The 18,508-nt window shown below is 36.1% G+C and overlaps 1 protein-coding gene across 1 annotated transcript; it reads right to left on the bottom strand.

The window, feature by feature from the left end:
• Positions 1-5,094: 5,094 nt before the first annotated feature.
• Positions 5,095-6,220, bottom strand: LOC131952034 (uncharacterized). Its single transcript, XM_059314503.1, has one exon. The coding sequence runs from the start codon at positions 6,205-6,207 to the stop codon at positions 5,422-5,424; it is 786 nt and encodes a 261-aa protein (XP_059170486.1). The 5' UTR covers positions 6,208-6,220; the 3' UTR covers positions 5,095-5,421.
• Positions 6,221-18,508: the final 12,288 nt, after the last annotated feature.

Genomic DNA, 18,508 nt, shown 5'->3' with positions numbered 1-18,508 from the left:
ATATTTTCTGACTAAGCTCATTACCTAACATTATATCAGACCACCAAACCTTTGCTTTTAGTCGTGGACAAGTAGTCTTTGATTTATTCCATTTTTTACTTTCTCATATATAGGAAGTATAGAGAAAGTCTTGTGATCGTGCACACAAAAAAATCTAGATTTTTGTATAGCTCCCTGAGTCGAAAAACATAGTTTCGCAATCTTTTCCGTATGTCTGTGTGTGTGTATGTGTGTCTGTCTGTCTGTCTGTCTGTCTGTCTGTCTGTCTGTGTGTGTAAACAAGATAACTTGAGTACCATTACAGCTAGATTGATGAAATTTCATATATACGTATTATATCAAAATCGTAGATCCGTTTCAACTTTTGAGCGATTTCCGATAACCTAAAATGGAACTTTTTCTACTTTGAAATTTTCAAAAGCCTATAACTTGAGTACTATTTCAGATGACAGACAGAGATAGTCAGTTAAATAAAAGCTTGTAATAAAAGCTTGTAATAATGATACACTCTTTATTGGTGTCGAAGAGAATTTTATCACGCACGCGATTTTTAATAGTTTTTGCTATTATAATACTAGTTCTACTTGCAAACGTTGGGCACATGATGTCAAATATAGTTGCACTAAAACACTCCTCTCCGAATAAATCGGGCAATAGAAACGTCAGAGTTTCTTCCTAAAGTAAGTATACCGCCCATCCCCTCCACGAAGAAAATATATACTTTTACCAGTGCCCCCCCCCCCCCCCCCCCCCCGAGAAAAAAGTCTGAAAGAAACACTGCTAAACTTCTCTTTATCAGCTGGTACTTTAAGCTTTCCTGTCTCTGTAGTAGTTCCACATCCTTTCCTAGCTAAGGAACTGACGTTTTAAGATCACCATAGTACATTTCTACCTTTATTCTTAATGTGACGGTGTAGTTGGACGCTAAAGCGTACGACTGCTGCCTAAAGTCCCAGGCTCAATTCTGTAGGACGTCCATGAGTCCACCCAGTGGTTATGAGTACTTGACTCACTAAATGGAAAGTACAACCAGATGGACAAAGCGCTGACTACACTATCTCATCATATGCCGAGGTCACAGAAACAAGTGAACTCTACTTTAACTACCATGGACCTCCAGTTACTGAAAGGTAATTTTAACATCTTTCTAATTTGTAGTACATTAAAAATTTGTGACCAATGTTGTCATTATAAATACCTATCTAACAACCAACTCATTAAGTAGCAGTTTACAATATACGTCACACCTGTGTCGATTGATTCAGATACTGCTAACTAGGGGCAGGCAATTAAGGAGATGAATGGGTGACATGTTCGCGTACACATCAATAGATACCGCCCTTTGTTCACTTGGAAAAAATTACTACTCGCCTAAGGGGAATAAACGATGTTTTGTATCGAGCAGTATCATACGAGAGTTGCCTTCCTTACAAGAATTTGGAGTAATTCAAATCAAACGTGTGCATAATTTTGCTAAATTCTTTAATGAGTATAAAGGAGGGTGAGTGGTGGGTAGGGTTTATAAAACTTATGCTGTATTCACAGCAAGTTCACTTAACTTTCTATTTAAACACAAAACTATACGTTGGGAGATAGATGGTTTTCCAAACATGGTTTAAAGTAAGATAGTTACGCCACTGTGAGTATACTTGATATGTATACTTGATATCCATAGGGGCAGTGTTTCTTTCAGACATGTTCCCCGGGGTAACACCTCAAATGTTCGGAATGGGAGGGGGCACTGGTTTAAGTTTATATTATCTATGTAAATAATATATTTTTTGTCTGGGGCGAGGGGGTTGTTTGGGGACGTGCTTCTTGGGGGGGGGGGGGGAGGAACTGCCCAACCGATGAAATGAGAATGACTCAGAACAATAATTAACTTGATTAGAAGTGTTATCTGCACATCAGATATTCCTGTCACAACCCGAATGTTCATGAAGTGGGTGCCCCTGTAAAAGCGGGTGCCTCTGTAAGAGCGGGTGCCCTATAAGATCGGGTGCCCCTTTAAGAGTGGGTGCCCCTGTAAAATCGGGTGGCTCCCCTGTCTTTCTCCATTCCTGGCGCCGCGCCATCTTGTGCGTGACTACACCACCAAACTTTCCTTTTTTTTCTTTCACATGTCAATAAAGGGAACTGTCTATCTTCTAAAAACATGTCTGATCATAGTCGAGACACGCATCAAGTAGACTGGAACGTGTAGACATTGATCGATGTCATACACCCATGTAGCCACCACCCCCTACCACCCCCATCCCGACCCAGGTCCTGTATAAGGCTGGGTGTGTTTGCCTTGAGAGTAGGTCTCCCCACAAGAATACCATTAGCCCCTCACGTCAAAAATCATCTGTTCATTTCCTTTCCAATTTGATGTATTAGTCACGGATGAACGATCCAGTCGACTGAGTTTTTGAAGAATTCATTCAGCACTTAGACCATCGAATAAACCGGAAATGGGGAAGAAATGACCAAAACGTCACGTGGATTAATATTGTCCAATAGAGTGACATGACACGTGATTCAGGACTGTTGTTTAAATTTTAACGTTTTTTTTATTTCTGTTGAAATTTACTATTTTAAATATATTTGTATGTTGTGTAAATTACATAATTTTTGTACTAGTATTGATTACACAAGAATTTCTTGGCAACAGTGAAGAGATTACACAAGACTTGTGAATCAATGGAGAACGATTGTGTTAGATTTTCTAATTTCCTAGTATTTGAATATTTGTCAATGAGTATTACGCTCTCCCGGATATCTGTAAGACTAGTGAATGTGTTGTTTTATATTTTTTTAATTCTGAGAATCTTGACGATGTGTAACCTAGAGAGGTAGTTTAAGCTAAAACCAAAGCTGGTCAATTACTTTCATATGTTGCTTTTTTTACAAGCTTTTATTTAACTCACTTCCTCGTCAGTCTGTCTTCAGTCTGTCTAGACCGAAACGCAGGAGTGAAAATTCGGACAGTTCTACTTGACCGATACGATTCAAAGATGGCACGTGGGTCAAGACATGAAGACAATGCAATCTGAAACTAAATTTGACTTAATTGGATGCCTAATTAATTTTTTATGAATTAATTAAAATTTGGACCAAATTATTAGGCATGTCTAGCCAACCACGCCACACGCGTCATCACGTTCAATAGCTGCGCCATCACGGTACGTTCAATAGCTGCGCCATCACGTTCAGTAGGCTTGCAATGGTTTTTAGTCATGTAACTCTATTGTAAATAAAACATGTAAAGTACTGAAAAAAACATTCATAAAAAACGTTTTAATAACAAGCTTTTATGTAATAATGCACTAAAAAGTAGAAAATAAATTATAGACTACTATTTAATTAACTATATAGAAAAGCGTGGGTGTCTTCCTTAACATTAGTAAAGGTATCCAATAGATACTAAAGTGACCCACGCTTTTCTTTATATTTATTTAAATAGTAGTCTATAATTTATTTTCTACTTTTTAGTGCATTATTACATAAAAGTTTGTTATTAAAACGTTTTTTATGAATTTTTTCTGTAATTATTTCTCACTTGCGTTCAATTAGGATATCTCTTTGCTTAAATGTATTTATTATTTGTAAAAATATTGATTTATTATCGACGTACTTAATTTCATTCTTTTTTAAATTTGTATAGCAGTCTTAAATTCGGTTATGCAAACATGCAAATTGAAACTTCATAAAGAAATATTTTATTTCGCTATTACACCATAGTATAGCAAGGCTAACAAAAAAAAAGCTGTAAATGGGTCATAGCTATATTTAGACCACATGGTAGTTCCGTCTCTCTATTGTAAACACTGTGATGTCAGAGATTTGGTGATTTCAACTCATTTTTCCACCACGTGAAGTTCTGGTTTTGGATTTAGATTTTTACTAAAAAAAATTCAATAAGAAAATAGGGAACAACGATATGTTACCTAGTATGAATTAACTTCTGAAAATAGAATGTTAACTGGGGGTTGATGGGTAGCATGTGTTTTTGGTTGTCCTTATGCCCAGTTCCCGTTGTCCTGATCCTGTTTTTTTCACCATGTATCTGAGTTGTTTGATAAATATGCGGGTGGTTTATTGAGACCTGTTTCTCATGTTGTAAACCGTAAATGTGTAACGTCATATAAATATAAATAAATTAATGGAACTTTAAAATTCTTTTAATTCTTTTTCTTTTTTGTTTTCTCCAATATGTTTTAGGCTTTGTGATTGGTTTTCTCAAGTTTGGTTAACCTCCTAGTTCCCAGGAAGATTCAGAGGAAGTGCAAACAGCAACACATTGGTCCAAGTGTTTCTTCCAGACTTTTTTTCTTAGGGGGGGGGGGGGGGGTGGGGGGGGGGCACTAATGTTTATATAAATTCCATTTAGTTCGGAGAGGCGGTAGACTTTCTTCGCCCTCCCGAAGAGATGCCTGGAAGAAACTCTGATTGTCCCCCTTTCAGTTGAAGCTGTATATCAGATTGAAACGAGATTCTATTGTAGTGGTGGACCCACGTGTTTGAGCTAGCTGTGTACCTCTGGACAACATAACTAGATGATTAGATATGCGGAGCATTGAATTGATTTAACTGATGCATTGTTTAAGAAGTACGAATGGTTTTTGTTTAATTTTTCAATAAGTTTCATCATTAAGTTTTGTAGCATCAAAGTGATTGTTGTTTCATGTGAACTCGTATAAATTAAGATTATATTTTAATAGTCTGACCATCTTTGTTCATATTAAGTACAACAAAGAGGCTAAACTGCCAAATATCGACACAAGGCAGTCGGCATTGAGTGACGTCATTTGATAGTAACTCGACGAGTCGTAAACTTTACTTTCAAAACATTGTTTTATTCGGTTAAACAAATTTAATAGTAAAGTAAAGATTTATCTTTTGATCTAGCGATACATTGGGCAGATGAATTAGAATTCATATATTTCTTAAGCTCGGTATATGAAGGGATAATGTGGTCAGCTTATATAATAATACAGGGAGGGTTATTAAAGCGGGTCACACGACCTAGTGACGCCACTGAAATTGCCTATAGCCTTGTGACCTAATACACGTACGCCACACCAAGCAAAAATACCAATGCCAAAACACAAGAAGAATTGATACTTTATTTAGAAATCACGTGACCATGCATGCGTGTCTCAGCTTCTTCTTCAATTAATTTCTCAAAAAGGGGAAAAAATAAAATTATTTTGCTAGAAATGACAGTGTGTATGTGACTTAAAAAACAGAATTCGTGTAAAGGTCTTAGTTTAGGTCCTGTTCGCCAGGTATTTGATCTTCAGATGTTTGCCAACAGATGAAGTTTCACGTGAAAAAGTTTCCATTGATTCAGTAGAGCTAGTTTTGTTAAGTAAGAAACATGACTTCGGTCATTGCTTTTGTAACAGATGAAAATAACAATATAGTTTGGTTGAATTTTTAATCCTCGAAAATATCCTCCACTTCTTCGCCAGACAAAGCGAACGATCTTTCATCTTCCTCGGACACATCTCTTTTAGCGAATCCTGACAAACCGTGACTTCCGGAAATTGAGTCGAAAGGTCGCTTGGCGAATCCAGACAGACCATGACTTCCGGAAATGGAATCGAATGGTCGTTTTGCGAAGCCGGAAAGACCATGGCTACCGGAAATTGAGTCGAATGGTCGTTTGGCGAAGCCGGAAAGACCATGGCTACCGGAAATAGAGTCGAATGGTCGTTTGGCGAATCCTGACAAACCATGGCTACCGGAAATTGAGTCGAATGGTCGTTTGGCGAATCCTGACAAGCCATGGCTTCCGGAAATTGAGTCGAATGGTCGTTTGGCGAATCCTGACAAACCATGGCTACCGGAAATTGAGTCGAATGGTCGTTTGGCGAATCCTGACAAACCATGGCTACCGGAAATTGAGTCGAATGGACGTTTGGCAAATCCTGATAAGCCGTGGCTACCGGAAATTGAGTCGAATGGTCGTTTGGCGAATCCTGACAAACCGTGGCTACCGGAAATTGAGTCGAATGGTCGTTTGGCGAATCCTGACAAACCATGGCTACCGGAAATTGAGTCGAATGGCCGTTTGGCGAATCCTGATAAGCCGTGGCTACCGGAAATTGAGTCGAATGGTCGTTTGGCAAATCCTGACAAACCATGACTGCCGGAAATGGAATCGAATGGTCGCTTTGCTAGTTCGCTCTCCTCATCTAAATCTACTGATTTTTTCTCCATAGCTTGACTTTCTTCCTGTTGGCGAAAAATAAAAAACAAAAGTTTTAAAATATTTGACAGAAACTATTAAAAGCTTTAATCAGTATGAATGTACACATATTATTTCATTGTTTCGCACCAAAAGGTGATTTGATTTTCGGTACGACCGCCAAATAAAGACAATGTATTTTGCGCTACAGGTAATAAACATTTGGAAGCACTTTTTTTTTAATTAGACTAGACGATGTAGTTTCCCTTTGGTAAAAGTTCTTTCATCCGCACTACGTAACGCAAATTACTCTCACTATGTACACCTTTGGGGACTCCGAAACAATAAATAAATAAATCACACACACACACACACACACACACACACACACAGCCACAAATATATATATATATATATATATATATATATATATATATATATATATATATATATATATATATATATATATATATATATATATATATATCAGGGGAGTAGCGAAGGGGGGCGGGGGGTGCGGACCACACCGGGTGACACCATTTAGGGGGTGACACCAAGGCAAAAATAGCAAAATATATTGAGAAAAACTTGAGGGGAGGTGAAAATCGAAAGTTTGAGGGGGGGGGGGGGTGCAAATTGAAAACTCGAGGGGGTGGGTGCTGGGTCGCTACGCCTCTGGGGGGTGACACCATTAAGTGCCGCACCGGGTGAAACCCGACCTCGCTAAGCCACTGATATATATATATATATATATATATATATATATATATATATATATATATATATATATATATATTGCCATACAAACGGAAGTCCGATGAGCTTTAGTAGTATTATGACAGACATTGTCTTTTAGTATACAAGTGGAACATATTAAATGCCCAGGACGAGAGGTTCTGCTGTATAAGAAAATGGGCAATTTATCATACACAATGGCAAGGCAAACTGATACGGTAAATTAAATGTTTAAGGCAAAAAAAGTGAAATAAACAAGGGAAACAAAAGGCATTAGAAGATGTATTAAAATAAAGCGGCAGTGATCTGCCCTTTACATTATCGGATATACTTATATAACACTACGGGGGATAGCAACTCGGGATATAGACGTCATTTTAAATCAATTTTTTATTTCTCGTATACGCAGTATAGAGAAAGTACTGTAAACGTGCAAAAAATATGAAATCGATATTTTCACAAATCTCGACGTATTACACCTCCCTAGTTGGAAAAACATAGTTTTGTAACTTTGCCCGTATGTCTCTGTATGTGTATGTATGTGTGTATGTGTGTATGTATGTCTGTGAACACGTTTTTTTTTCTTTTTCTTGAAAAACCGAAAGTAGAATATGTTCCACTTCCGTTTACCAGAAGTCGCTGAAAAGTTGATACAGAACTACTAATTTGATATGATACTTATATGTGAAATTTCATCAACCTAGCTTTAACGGTACTCAAGTTATCGTGTTCATAGACACACACAGACAGACACATACACAAAAACACACACACACACACAGACATACCGACAGAATTGCAAAACTTAGTTTTTCCGACTCAGGGAGGCGTTCAACGTCAAGATTTGTGAGAATCACTATTTCGATTTTTTGAACGATTACAACACTCTTACTATACTTCGTATACAAGAAAGTAAAATTGCAGAAAAATGATACGTTTGGTAGTGGCAGCTCGCGAGGGGTGATTCTATTCAAGCAAGTTAATGAGCAAATGTAAATCAAAAGTTAATGTGCCGGTACTTTGGGTAGAGGCATAAAGAACAAAACTTTCTGTTGAAAGAGTTCGGCTTTTTATTAATTCCCTGGGGAGTTAGATATAAAAAGAGAAATTATTCACTAGGGAATGTTGATAGCCATTGTACGTCTAAAAAAAAAAGTATGCACCTTAATCATAAGAATTAATACCTCCTTTGCATTACATGTAAAGACGGTGAATATAAAAACAAGCTGAAGGCAGTATTAATATCTAAAAATAAGGCATTATTACGTTTTGTAGAATATATTTTTTACTTTGAATTTTTCATATTAAAAAAAAAGATCTGCTTTAGCTAATTTTTTTTCTCCATAAATAGCTATTTGATATCAAAGAGGGTTATGGATATAATTCCACGCGGTCTAATTACCCTCCGTGACAAACTAATCAAACAAATACCGGGCAGAATGATTGTATCCAATCGAAATCCGGCTGAAATATCTGGTTAATTTGCGAAGCCACAAGAGAGGAGAGGATTGAAGACAAAATCAATCACACAAGAAATCGATAGATCATACAGTGATTGCAGAGAGCGTATATTCTCGGAGCCAACGAAAAAAAAGTCAGGAAATAAACAAAAACTCTGTTTTGACAATCAAGGAATGCAGCACAAGGATGAGAATGTAAAGTTAAGACATTTTTTTTTTACTCGATGGTCAATAGGAATTCGATGTTATAAGCTGTTGTAAACTAATGGTCAGCATAGGAACATTCGAAACTGTGTCGTATAAAACGATGGTGTAGTTAGTATTTAAGACAAGCAAGTATTTGTCACGACAAGGGCATGTGCAGTGTTTCAGATGTTTCTCAGTATGCGTGAAGTTTTGATTTGACAAAAGTATAATCGCAGAAAGTCTAAGCGCGTGAGTATTGAAGAAAATGTGTTAGTCTTAGCTAACATCAGAGAAGAAACCCATGTGTCTCCTTGACTATTTTCAGAGCTTTTTTTCTTATACTGCTGGCTTTTTAATTAAATTTCGAGAGTGTAGCCTACTTTTAATGTTTAATTTATGGGATAATTCTACCTTTTTTACACCAGTTTTTTCTCCGTAACAAAAAAAAAACCATTTCACAATGTTTCAAGTGCCTTCAAAGTCACTTAACCACCTCTCTGGTTTTAATATTTGTTATTGTTAAACGTATATAAAGCAATTTAAGTTACAAAAAAAAAGAAAATATAATATATGATAAATAAATTAGGTTTGGAGATCTGTTAAGAAAAAACCGAGGCTAGTGTTTTATTTTCTTTATCTTAAAAATACAACAAAATGAAAGTATTATAACAAAGCTTGCATATATTGGATCTCCATTTGTTTAAGTAACCACAGAATACACGGAACAATAGTGCTAGTCAAGTATTGAACGGTTTGGTTGTGTGTACCTGCCCTTTGTTACCTCCCTGCTCTCACTTCTTCTCTCCCTTGTTGTCAATCTGCCCACATACTTGTTGATTACCTCCCCTGTGTCCATGATTGTGTAGTCGGTGTTTCGAAAGGGAAGCAGACGACATAAAGGAAAAAAACGCGGGACTAATATGGAGGTCAACCTGTGACGTAATTTTGTACTGTTGTCTAAGAGATTGATTCAGTGTTTTAAGATTGAAGCATGTTCAAAATGCGAATGTTTCAATTGCGACCCATCGTCGAAGGCCTACTTACCTGATAATTTTAGTTGTTTTCTTTCGATCATATCTTTTGAGGGAGTCGTAGGGCTTAATGAGGTTTAAAGGGGTTCTAACGCGGGTTTGCGAGCGACCAACAATTGATGCAGGGGTTCTGGCAACTGTTGGGATTGGGGTTAAAGCGATTGTTGTAGCTGGGGTTATAGCGACCGTTGTTGCTGGGGTTATAGCGACCGTTATTTTTGGTGTTATAGCGACCTTTATTTCTGATGTTATAGCGACCGTTGTTGCTGGGGTTATAGCGACCGTTATTTCTGGTATTATAGCGACCATTATTTCTGGGGTTATAGCGACCCTTATTATGTTCCTATTTGTGAATTTTATTTTGTGGGTTGTGGACAAATGTAGGTTTGTATGAAAGTGGCAATCAATCGCTAGTCTGTCTGTCATTAAAATATAAGGTAATTTTAAAATCGATGTATAGAGTGGATAATGATGGATCAATATCTTAAACATACTGATTAAAGGAGGTTGTAACTAAGCAGATAAAATTGTAATTAAGTGAAAGCTATACAGTTATAAAGCTAGTTGACCCTATTTCTTAAAATTGTAGATATCGGTGTCAGTCGCAGAACGAATTCTCGTCACGTGATAACCAACGAGACCCCACAAGAGCATGACACCGGGCATGCGCGCACGGGGCATGGGCGTAATTACGCGATTAATTATCGAACCTTTTCATCCTGATAATTCTAATTAATTACACCCTACGTTTAATTAATCGATGGCTAAATTTTACTGGAAATTTTTTGTGACTCGTTGATTTACATTGATCAGAATGGTCAATAGAGTGTGTAATTACTATGCCAAAGATTAATCAGACTGCTGCTTAATTACGTGTTTATATATATATATATATATATATATATATATATATATATATATATATATATATATATAGATATATATAGATATATATATATATATATATATATTTATATATATATAAACACCAACACGTATATATATATATATATATATATATATATATATATATATATATATATATATATATATATATATATATATATATATACGAAAAGAGTTGTGTGGCTTTATAAACGTTATATGCCATAATAAAACAAACATAAAAACATATACAACTAGGCCTGTATGCTTTAAATGCACGGGAAGTAAGAAAATAAAACATTTAATGTTTTTATTAAATATAGTCGCTAAAGTATGTTGCAATATGCCGTAGAAGATCTCACGAGCTACCAATACTTTTATTAACGAAAACGAGTTTGTTTAATTAAGAAATGCTACTCGTGACTCTGAAAGTAGTCAAAACATTAATTAATGCTTGTGAAAATGTCGACAATTTGAAAGTTCGTGTTTGTTGAAAATATAAGATATAAAACGCGATATACAAGAGAAGGTAAGGTAAAAAAAATATTCGCTTATTTACATTATGAATGTCCTTCTATTTATCGAAAAGTACATGAAATAGGGACTATATTACCCGACTCGAGGGAATAGATCGTGTAGTACTCTATTATATGTAGTCCACAATAAAAAAGACGAAAATCGATTTATATTACTGATAGACAAACTTCGATCTGAACATCAAACATGTTTATCAGAAGGTGAATATCCTAAAACATATGGAGTATCACACTACTTGATGAGGGAGGTAACAGTTTAGGTAAGATTGATTGCTCTGTACAACAACTACATTGTTTTCAATTATAAGTGAGAGTTTAGTTTATTGATAGAGCAAACTACTTGAATACATACATTCTTACTTTATATATATATATATATATATATATATATATATATATATATATATATATATATATATATATATATATATATGGGTGTGTGTATGTGAGTGTACGTGTGTATGAGAGTGTGTGACTTCAAATTATTATATCAATAAAGTAATACTGAATGAATTTTCAATGCATTATACATTGTTTCTATTACATCAGCATTATAGTATACCCCAGATAATATAATACATAGCAGACGATACCTCACACCTGTAACTCCGTAGGGTAGATAACGTACAGTTGATCTGTTTATTTTATTTTTATAGCCTAAGTATAAGATGGAGTTGTATTGTCATAAATTACAAAAAAAAATTTAAAAATCCTTAAATCAAAGCAAGGTGAATATTCCCTACATGCAATGTTTATTTTTTGTAAGTTCCAATTTTTTTTTAAACTCTCGACGCCAACACGTGTGTGGAATTCTAATAAGCCACACACAACCGGCCCCATTACTTCTGATTAGAAATTCAATTTCCATTGCGTTACCTCAGAGGCGTAGCGACCCTTCCCGGCGCCCGGGGACATACTTTCAATTTGGCGCCCCCCTCGGGAGCAAATTTTCGATTTGCACCCCCCCTCGAACTTTTAATTTGCACCCCCCCCCCCCAAACTTTCGATTTGCACCCCCCCCTCGAACTTTTCATTTGCACCCCCCCCCCCTCAAACTTTCAATTTGGCGCCCCCCCCCCTCCCCCTAAGGTCGGCGCCCGGGGACATATGTCCCCCCCCGCCCCCTTTCGCTACGCCTCTGCGTTACCTAGGGATTAGTCTAACCGGGGCGAGACTATTTGACAATAACTCGACACTCCGAATAGAAACGGGCAAAGGAAGGTAATGCTTTCATACAATCGGCTCACCCCCTAATCGAATGATACGATTGTCTCTTCAACTCTAGCCACTGGTCACAGTGAACAATTACAACTTCGGGAGAGCGGGCAGCCGGAAGTTGGGTCCCGGCCATTTTGTGCCAATCGTGCATGGGTTGGGGGTCCGGTGGGCTAAAAATAGATTTTTGAGTTCAGACAAAGTGAACGTTTGGCCTTGGGTCTGGTCGACTTATGAGATAAGGAAAAGATTTGTGGGAAATGTGTTTCTGTTCAGTTTCTACAAGATTAAAAAAAAATAGCCTACTTAGAGGAAAGTTCTGTTTCTACGAAATAAATTGTCCTTCGGAGTCTCAATAAAAAAGGGATAAGTTTTACAACGAAGTGAGTTTGGAAGATCCAAATGGGAAAGTGCGTGCGTAGAGAAAGGAAGGGCAAGAGGGGTGGGGGGAGGAGAGAATTTAAGCAAAACAAAGCATCTATAAATTTCCCCTTATTATAACCCCTAAGCCCCATTTTTAAAAAGTCCTCCACCTAACTATAACGTGTACATTAAAATAGAGTTCGGTTGTAAAAATTGGATTAATTTCTTTTATAATGTACTTACGATATGATCCACGTCGTACATGTACATTGATGGGAGTTACTCCCCATTACTAATTGTCGCAGAACAATACAGCAGCACGCCCAAAAATGAAGGACATATAAAATTATCCTTAAAATAGTTACATATATTTTGTTTACAGACGCGTGATCTATTTTTACATAAAAGTGGGGATTATTTTCTCTTATTTTATATCAAGTCATTTGTTATCACAAAATTTTATAAAATCTATATCAAAATATTATTTTATTAAAACATATAATTTTTTTATATGTTGTTGGTCTTCTATGAGAAATAACATGTTATGTTGATGTTACAATACAATATAAAAAGGATATGTCATTCTCGCATTTTTTTTTTGTATGACAGGGAACTCGATTCAGGCCAAAAGATAAACGGATTTGCCAGATTGGATTGTGAATTATTTTCTTTTTGAAACAGTGTCATGTCACCTGTTTGGGCCAAAAATAATTTATGGATGAGAAATTGATTTAAATTTTCTTTAATCAGATTGATCGCGCCGAATAATATATATATATATATATATACATATATATATATATATATATATATATATATATATATATATATATATATATATATATATATATATATATATATATATAAGGCAGTGTGCGGTTCGCGTGATGTGTAGCATATGTGTAGAATATGATTTAAATTTACTCCCAACTTTCAGCGTTAGTTAATAAAGAAAGACATTATAGAAAGCACACTAAAAGCTTTGTTATTTTATTAAGTAAGTGTAATCCTTTGCTAGAGCATGTTAATTAAGAGTTAATCATCTGGTAGATATTGATATCAACTGATCTAGTCCTATACTAGGAGACTTTGGAATCAACTATTTCTGGTCCGGATCTAAAGCTAATGACGACATTGGAATTAGATGAGATTGAGTGTTTAATTTAGGAATACTGTAATCCAGCTGTAGCTTTAAATTATCCACTGTGCCCTGCGCTATGGATATCTGGATTAAATCGTCTGGATAAAAGTAGAACATTTAGTTAAGGCTATCACACGATAATTCATAACCACCAAACTATTTTAACACTACTAATTTTGCACTGCAGGTCATTAGGTCTGATATTTTTATAGGTTTTACATCTAAAAAAACGGAACTACGATTAAAAAAAAACCACGAATCAAAAGACAAATTCTGGTAAGCTTTCGCTCTGTGCTTGACCACCCTAATTGGCACCGGCTAATATATATAACCGGCTAGTTTAATTACTGCCGGCTAATCGAGTGACCAGCCGGGTCAGTTGCCGGCTCCTGTGTGACCGCACGGCCCGACGGTGAGGAAACTCGGATGTAAACCGGCGGAAAATGAAGGAAACTCTTCACAGACTGGACACGACATAGTCTGTTTCTCGTCCACACACGGGGCCAAGATATTCGCGCTAAATTAAATCTCGGGTGTGGGCGTTTTTTTTTCCGGGGTGTTCGGGAAACAGATGTGGGTGTGAGAGGGGTGGTGGCGGTGTGATTGGAGTAGGGGGTTGGGAGTGTGAGGGGACGGGGGGAGGTGTGTATGAGGATGGAGTTTAGATTGTGAGATTTATATGATAGTGAAAGTTGAAATTGTGAGGCATTTGATTGGAGGTTTGTAAAGTGGTAAAAGTTGAGAGGTATTTTTGTGGGGTGGTGAAAGTTGAGATTGTGGGGGATTTGATTGGGGGTTTGTAAGGTGGTAATAGTTAAGATTGTGAGAAGCTGGATGGGAGGTATTCAAAGTTGGGGGATGGGAGGTATGCAAAGTTGGGGGTTGGGAGGTATGCAAAGTTGAGGGTTGGGAGGTATGCAAAGTTGGGGGTTGGGAGGTATGCAAAGTTGGGGGTTGGGAGGTATGCAGAGTTGGGGGTTGGGAGGTATGCAAAGTTGGGGGTTGGGAGGTATACAAAGTTGGGGGTTGGGAGGTATGCAAAGTTGGGGGTTGGGAGGTATGCAAAGTGAGGCGTTAGATCCTAGATGCAAGAGAGTTTTAGGGCGGGGGGGGGGGGGGGGTCTAGGATAATGAGTCTCTGGGTAGGTAGGAGATGTGTTTTGGAGAAAAATTTCACATATTTCGTCCTATGGAGGGGGGGGGGGGGGGTCCTGGTGGACTATGTGGTTAATCGTAGATTTGGGTATGGTCAGGTATGTATCTTTGGGGAGGGGACTCATGGTTGGTCGGAGTTGAATTGGAGCAGATTCAACGGGTATTGGGTGGCAGTAAACGAACTCCAAAAACGTGTTTACAAATGGAGGCGAGCGAGTTGACGAGATTCCTTCCATAATGTTGTTGTCATGGAATAAAACGTGTTTTTTTAGATTTAGACCGTAAAAAAAAATAAAAAATAAAAACTTAAGCCTAAAATTAATTTAGAAATTTTATATTCTTAGAATAAATGCTATAAAAGTTGCAAATCCAGAGAACTTGAAAATAATTTGTTGAGTTTAAGGCTACATTTCTATTTATTTTCATCAAGCCTAAGTTATAACCGGATGTTTCACTTTCGTAAGACAAATATTGATTGGCTGTACAGTAACTTAGTGATCGATAACTATTTGTTTACAAAACTTTGCAGATCAAGTTTTTAAATAACAATGCAAATTTAAAACCCCATGACCTAGTTTTCTATTTTTAGCTTACAATGTGTACAATAAAATCTATGGCAGCCTATCCAATAGCAGGATGCCATGTTTATGTCGCCATTACACGTGAAAACCAAATTGTTTTTGCTTTTTTTTTAAATTTTTATTTAGTTACCGAAAATATTATAAACATCAAATACATCCAATCTTTAGTAAAGTCCGAAAAAAACCAGACAGGCAGGATTTTATAACCATATTAATTGTAAATACGCTGTGCATGATTTTTTAATGAATTTATACACCTCTCAAATACCTTTGAGACGTTTCTCGCTGGTGTCCCATTACCATTGAGAACCTTTGTGATGTAATTTATTTAGATATCTACCTTGGGGTTGTACAGTCTCAAAGCTCTAAAAACCGTTCTAAAAACCGTTCTAAAAACCGTTCTAAAAACCGTTCTAAAAACCGTTCTAAAAACCGTTCTAAAAACCGTTCTAAAAACCGTTCTAAAAAACCGTTCTAAAAACCGTTCTAAAAAACCGTTCTAAAAAACGTTCTAAAAACCGTTCTAAAAACCGTTCTAAAAACCGTTCTAAAAAACCGTTCTAAAACCGTTCTAAAAACCGTTCTAAAAAACCGTTCTAAAAACCGTTCTAAAAACCGTTCTAAAAACCGTTCTAAAAAACCGTTCTAAAAACCGTTCTAAAAACCGTTCTAAAAACCGTTCTAAAAACCGTTCTAAAAACCGTTCTAAAAACCGTTCTAAAAAACCGTTCTAAAAACCGTTCTAAAAACCGTTCTAAAAACCGTTCTAAAAACCGTTCTAAAAAACCGTTCTAAAAACCGTTCTAAAAACCGTTCTAAAAACCGTTCTAAAAAACCGTTCTAAAAACCGTTCTAAAAACCGTTCTAAAAACCGTTCTAAAAACCGTTCTAAAAACCGTTCTAAAAACCGTTCTAAAAACCGTTCTAAAAACCGTTCTAAAAAACCGTTCTAAAAACCGTTCTAAAAACCGTTCTAAAAACCGTTCTAAAAACCGTTCTAAAAACCGTTCTAAAAACCGTTCTAAAAAACCGTTCTAAAAACCGTTCTAAAAACCGTTCTAAAAACCGTTCTAAAAACCGTTCTAAAAACCGTTCTAAAAACCGTTCTAAAAACCGTTCTAAAAACCTTTCTAAAAACCGTTCTAAAAACCGTTCTAAAAACCGTTCTAAAAACCGTTCTAAAAACCGTTCTAAAAACCGTTCTAAAAACCGTTCTAAAAACCGTTCTAAAAACCGTTCTAAAAACCGTTCTAAAAACCGTTCTAAAAACCGTTCTAAAAACCGTTCTAAAAACCGTTCTAAAAACCGTTCTAAAAACCGTTCTAAAAACCGTTCTAAAAACCGTTCTAAAAAACCGTTCTAAAAACCGTTCTAAAAACCGTTCTAAAAACCGTTCTAAAAACCGTTCTAAAAACCGTTCTAAAAACCGTTCTAAAAACCGTTCTAAAAACCGTTCTAAAACCGTTCTAAAAACCGTTCTAAAAACCGTTCTAAAAACCGTTCTAAAAACCGTTCTAAAAACCGTTCTAAAAACCGTTCTAAAAACCTTTCTAAAAACCGTTCTAAAAACCGTTCTAAAAACCGTTCTAAAAACCGTTCTAAAAACCGTTCTAAAAACCGTTCTAAAAACCGTTCTAAAAACCGTTCTAAAAACCGTTCTAAAAAACCGTTCTAAAAACCGTTCTAAAAACCGTTCTAAAAACCGTTCAAAAAACCGTTCTAAAAACCGTTCTAAAAACCGTTCTAAAAACCGTTCTAAAAACCGTTCTAAAAACCGTTCTAAAAAACCGTTCTAAAAACCGTTCTAAAAACCGTTCTAAAAACCGTTTTAAAAACCGTTCTAAAAACCGTTCTAAAAACCGTTCTAAAAACCGTTCTAAAAAACCGTTCTAAAAACCGTTCTAAAAACCGTTCTAAAAACCGTTCTAAAAACCGTTCTAAAAACCGTTCTAAAAACCGTTCTAAAAACCGTTCTAAAAACCGTTCTAAAAACCGTTCTAAAAAACCGTTCTAAAAACCGTTCTAAAAAACCGTTCTAAAAACGGTCTAAAAACCGTTCTAAAACCGTTCTAAAAACCGTTCTAAAAACCGTTCTAAAAACCGTTCTAAAAACCGTTCAAAAAACCAAAAGCTCCTGTGATTAGTGACGCTTGTCGAGTTGTCACACAATGGAGCTTGGAGTCAATTAAAAAGTTTAAAAGCTGGTGAAATTAAAACCACTTCAGGTTTTGATTACTATCGTCAAGACAATTTTAAAATTTATTTTTTTCACGGATATTTTCACCACCACTTTCTTGGTATAAGGCAAATATTTTACTCATTATTTCAGATGCGACAAGTCAACCAATCGAAAACATCAACAGTGACACGTCACAACCTAAACTTCAACTGGGAGAAGTCACAGCCTAAACTTCAAATGTGACAGAGCACAATTTAAAATTCCAACTCAACTGTCACTTCGTCACATCACGTGGTCTGAGACTTGACGAATACTTTCACTCACTGTCAGAAAACAAATCACGTGACTATTAAATAACTGTAACTAGGACATATTACATGCACAGTTCAAACGTTCATTTGGTAAAAATCAATCAACTCTAGAACTCAAGCCCTCAGTATTGAGCGCTCAAATACTGAATGAGTACACTTTTAAAATAAATGAAAAAAAATCGTAATTTATAGAGCATGGGCCTGTCTTTTAGTTATTCCCCTTGAGGGTTAGGGTTATATTTCACTTTTTGAAAAAATAATTACGGGTATGAGATTTTAATCTTGGGTTAGTTAAAAAATGGAAGTATCTTATATTGAATGTGTTACGAAGACGTATCTGTATGTAGGCTACGGTTGTTGATTAGCTTTTTTTATTTTTTTTTAATTATTATTTTTTTTAAATGTTTTTTTTTTATACAAAATCTTTCATGTGTGGTAACAACACAGCTAAAACTAGATTACAGTTTCAATAGGTCTAACACCATCCAGAGGTGACAAAATTCTCTCAAAAGCCCCCAGTCCACACCGTATATATAAAAAAAAACAAATTTTCTT

The sequence above is a fragment of the Physella acuta genome, unplaced genomic scaffold (assembly GCF_028476545.2).
Source record: "Physella acuta isolate Inbredline_101_S28 unplaced genomic scaffold, ASM2847654v3 ptg000068l, whole genome shotgun sequence".
NCBI classification, from domain to species: domain Eukaryota; kingdom Metazoa; phylum Mollusca; class Gastropoda; family Physidae; genus Physella; species Physella acuta.
This window is presented reverse-complemented; position numbering and strand designations above follow the sequence as displayed.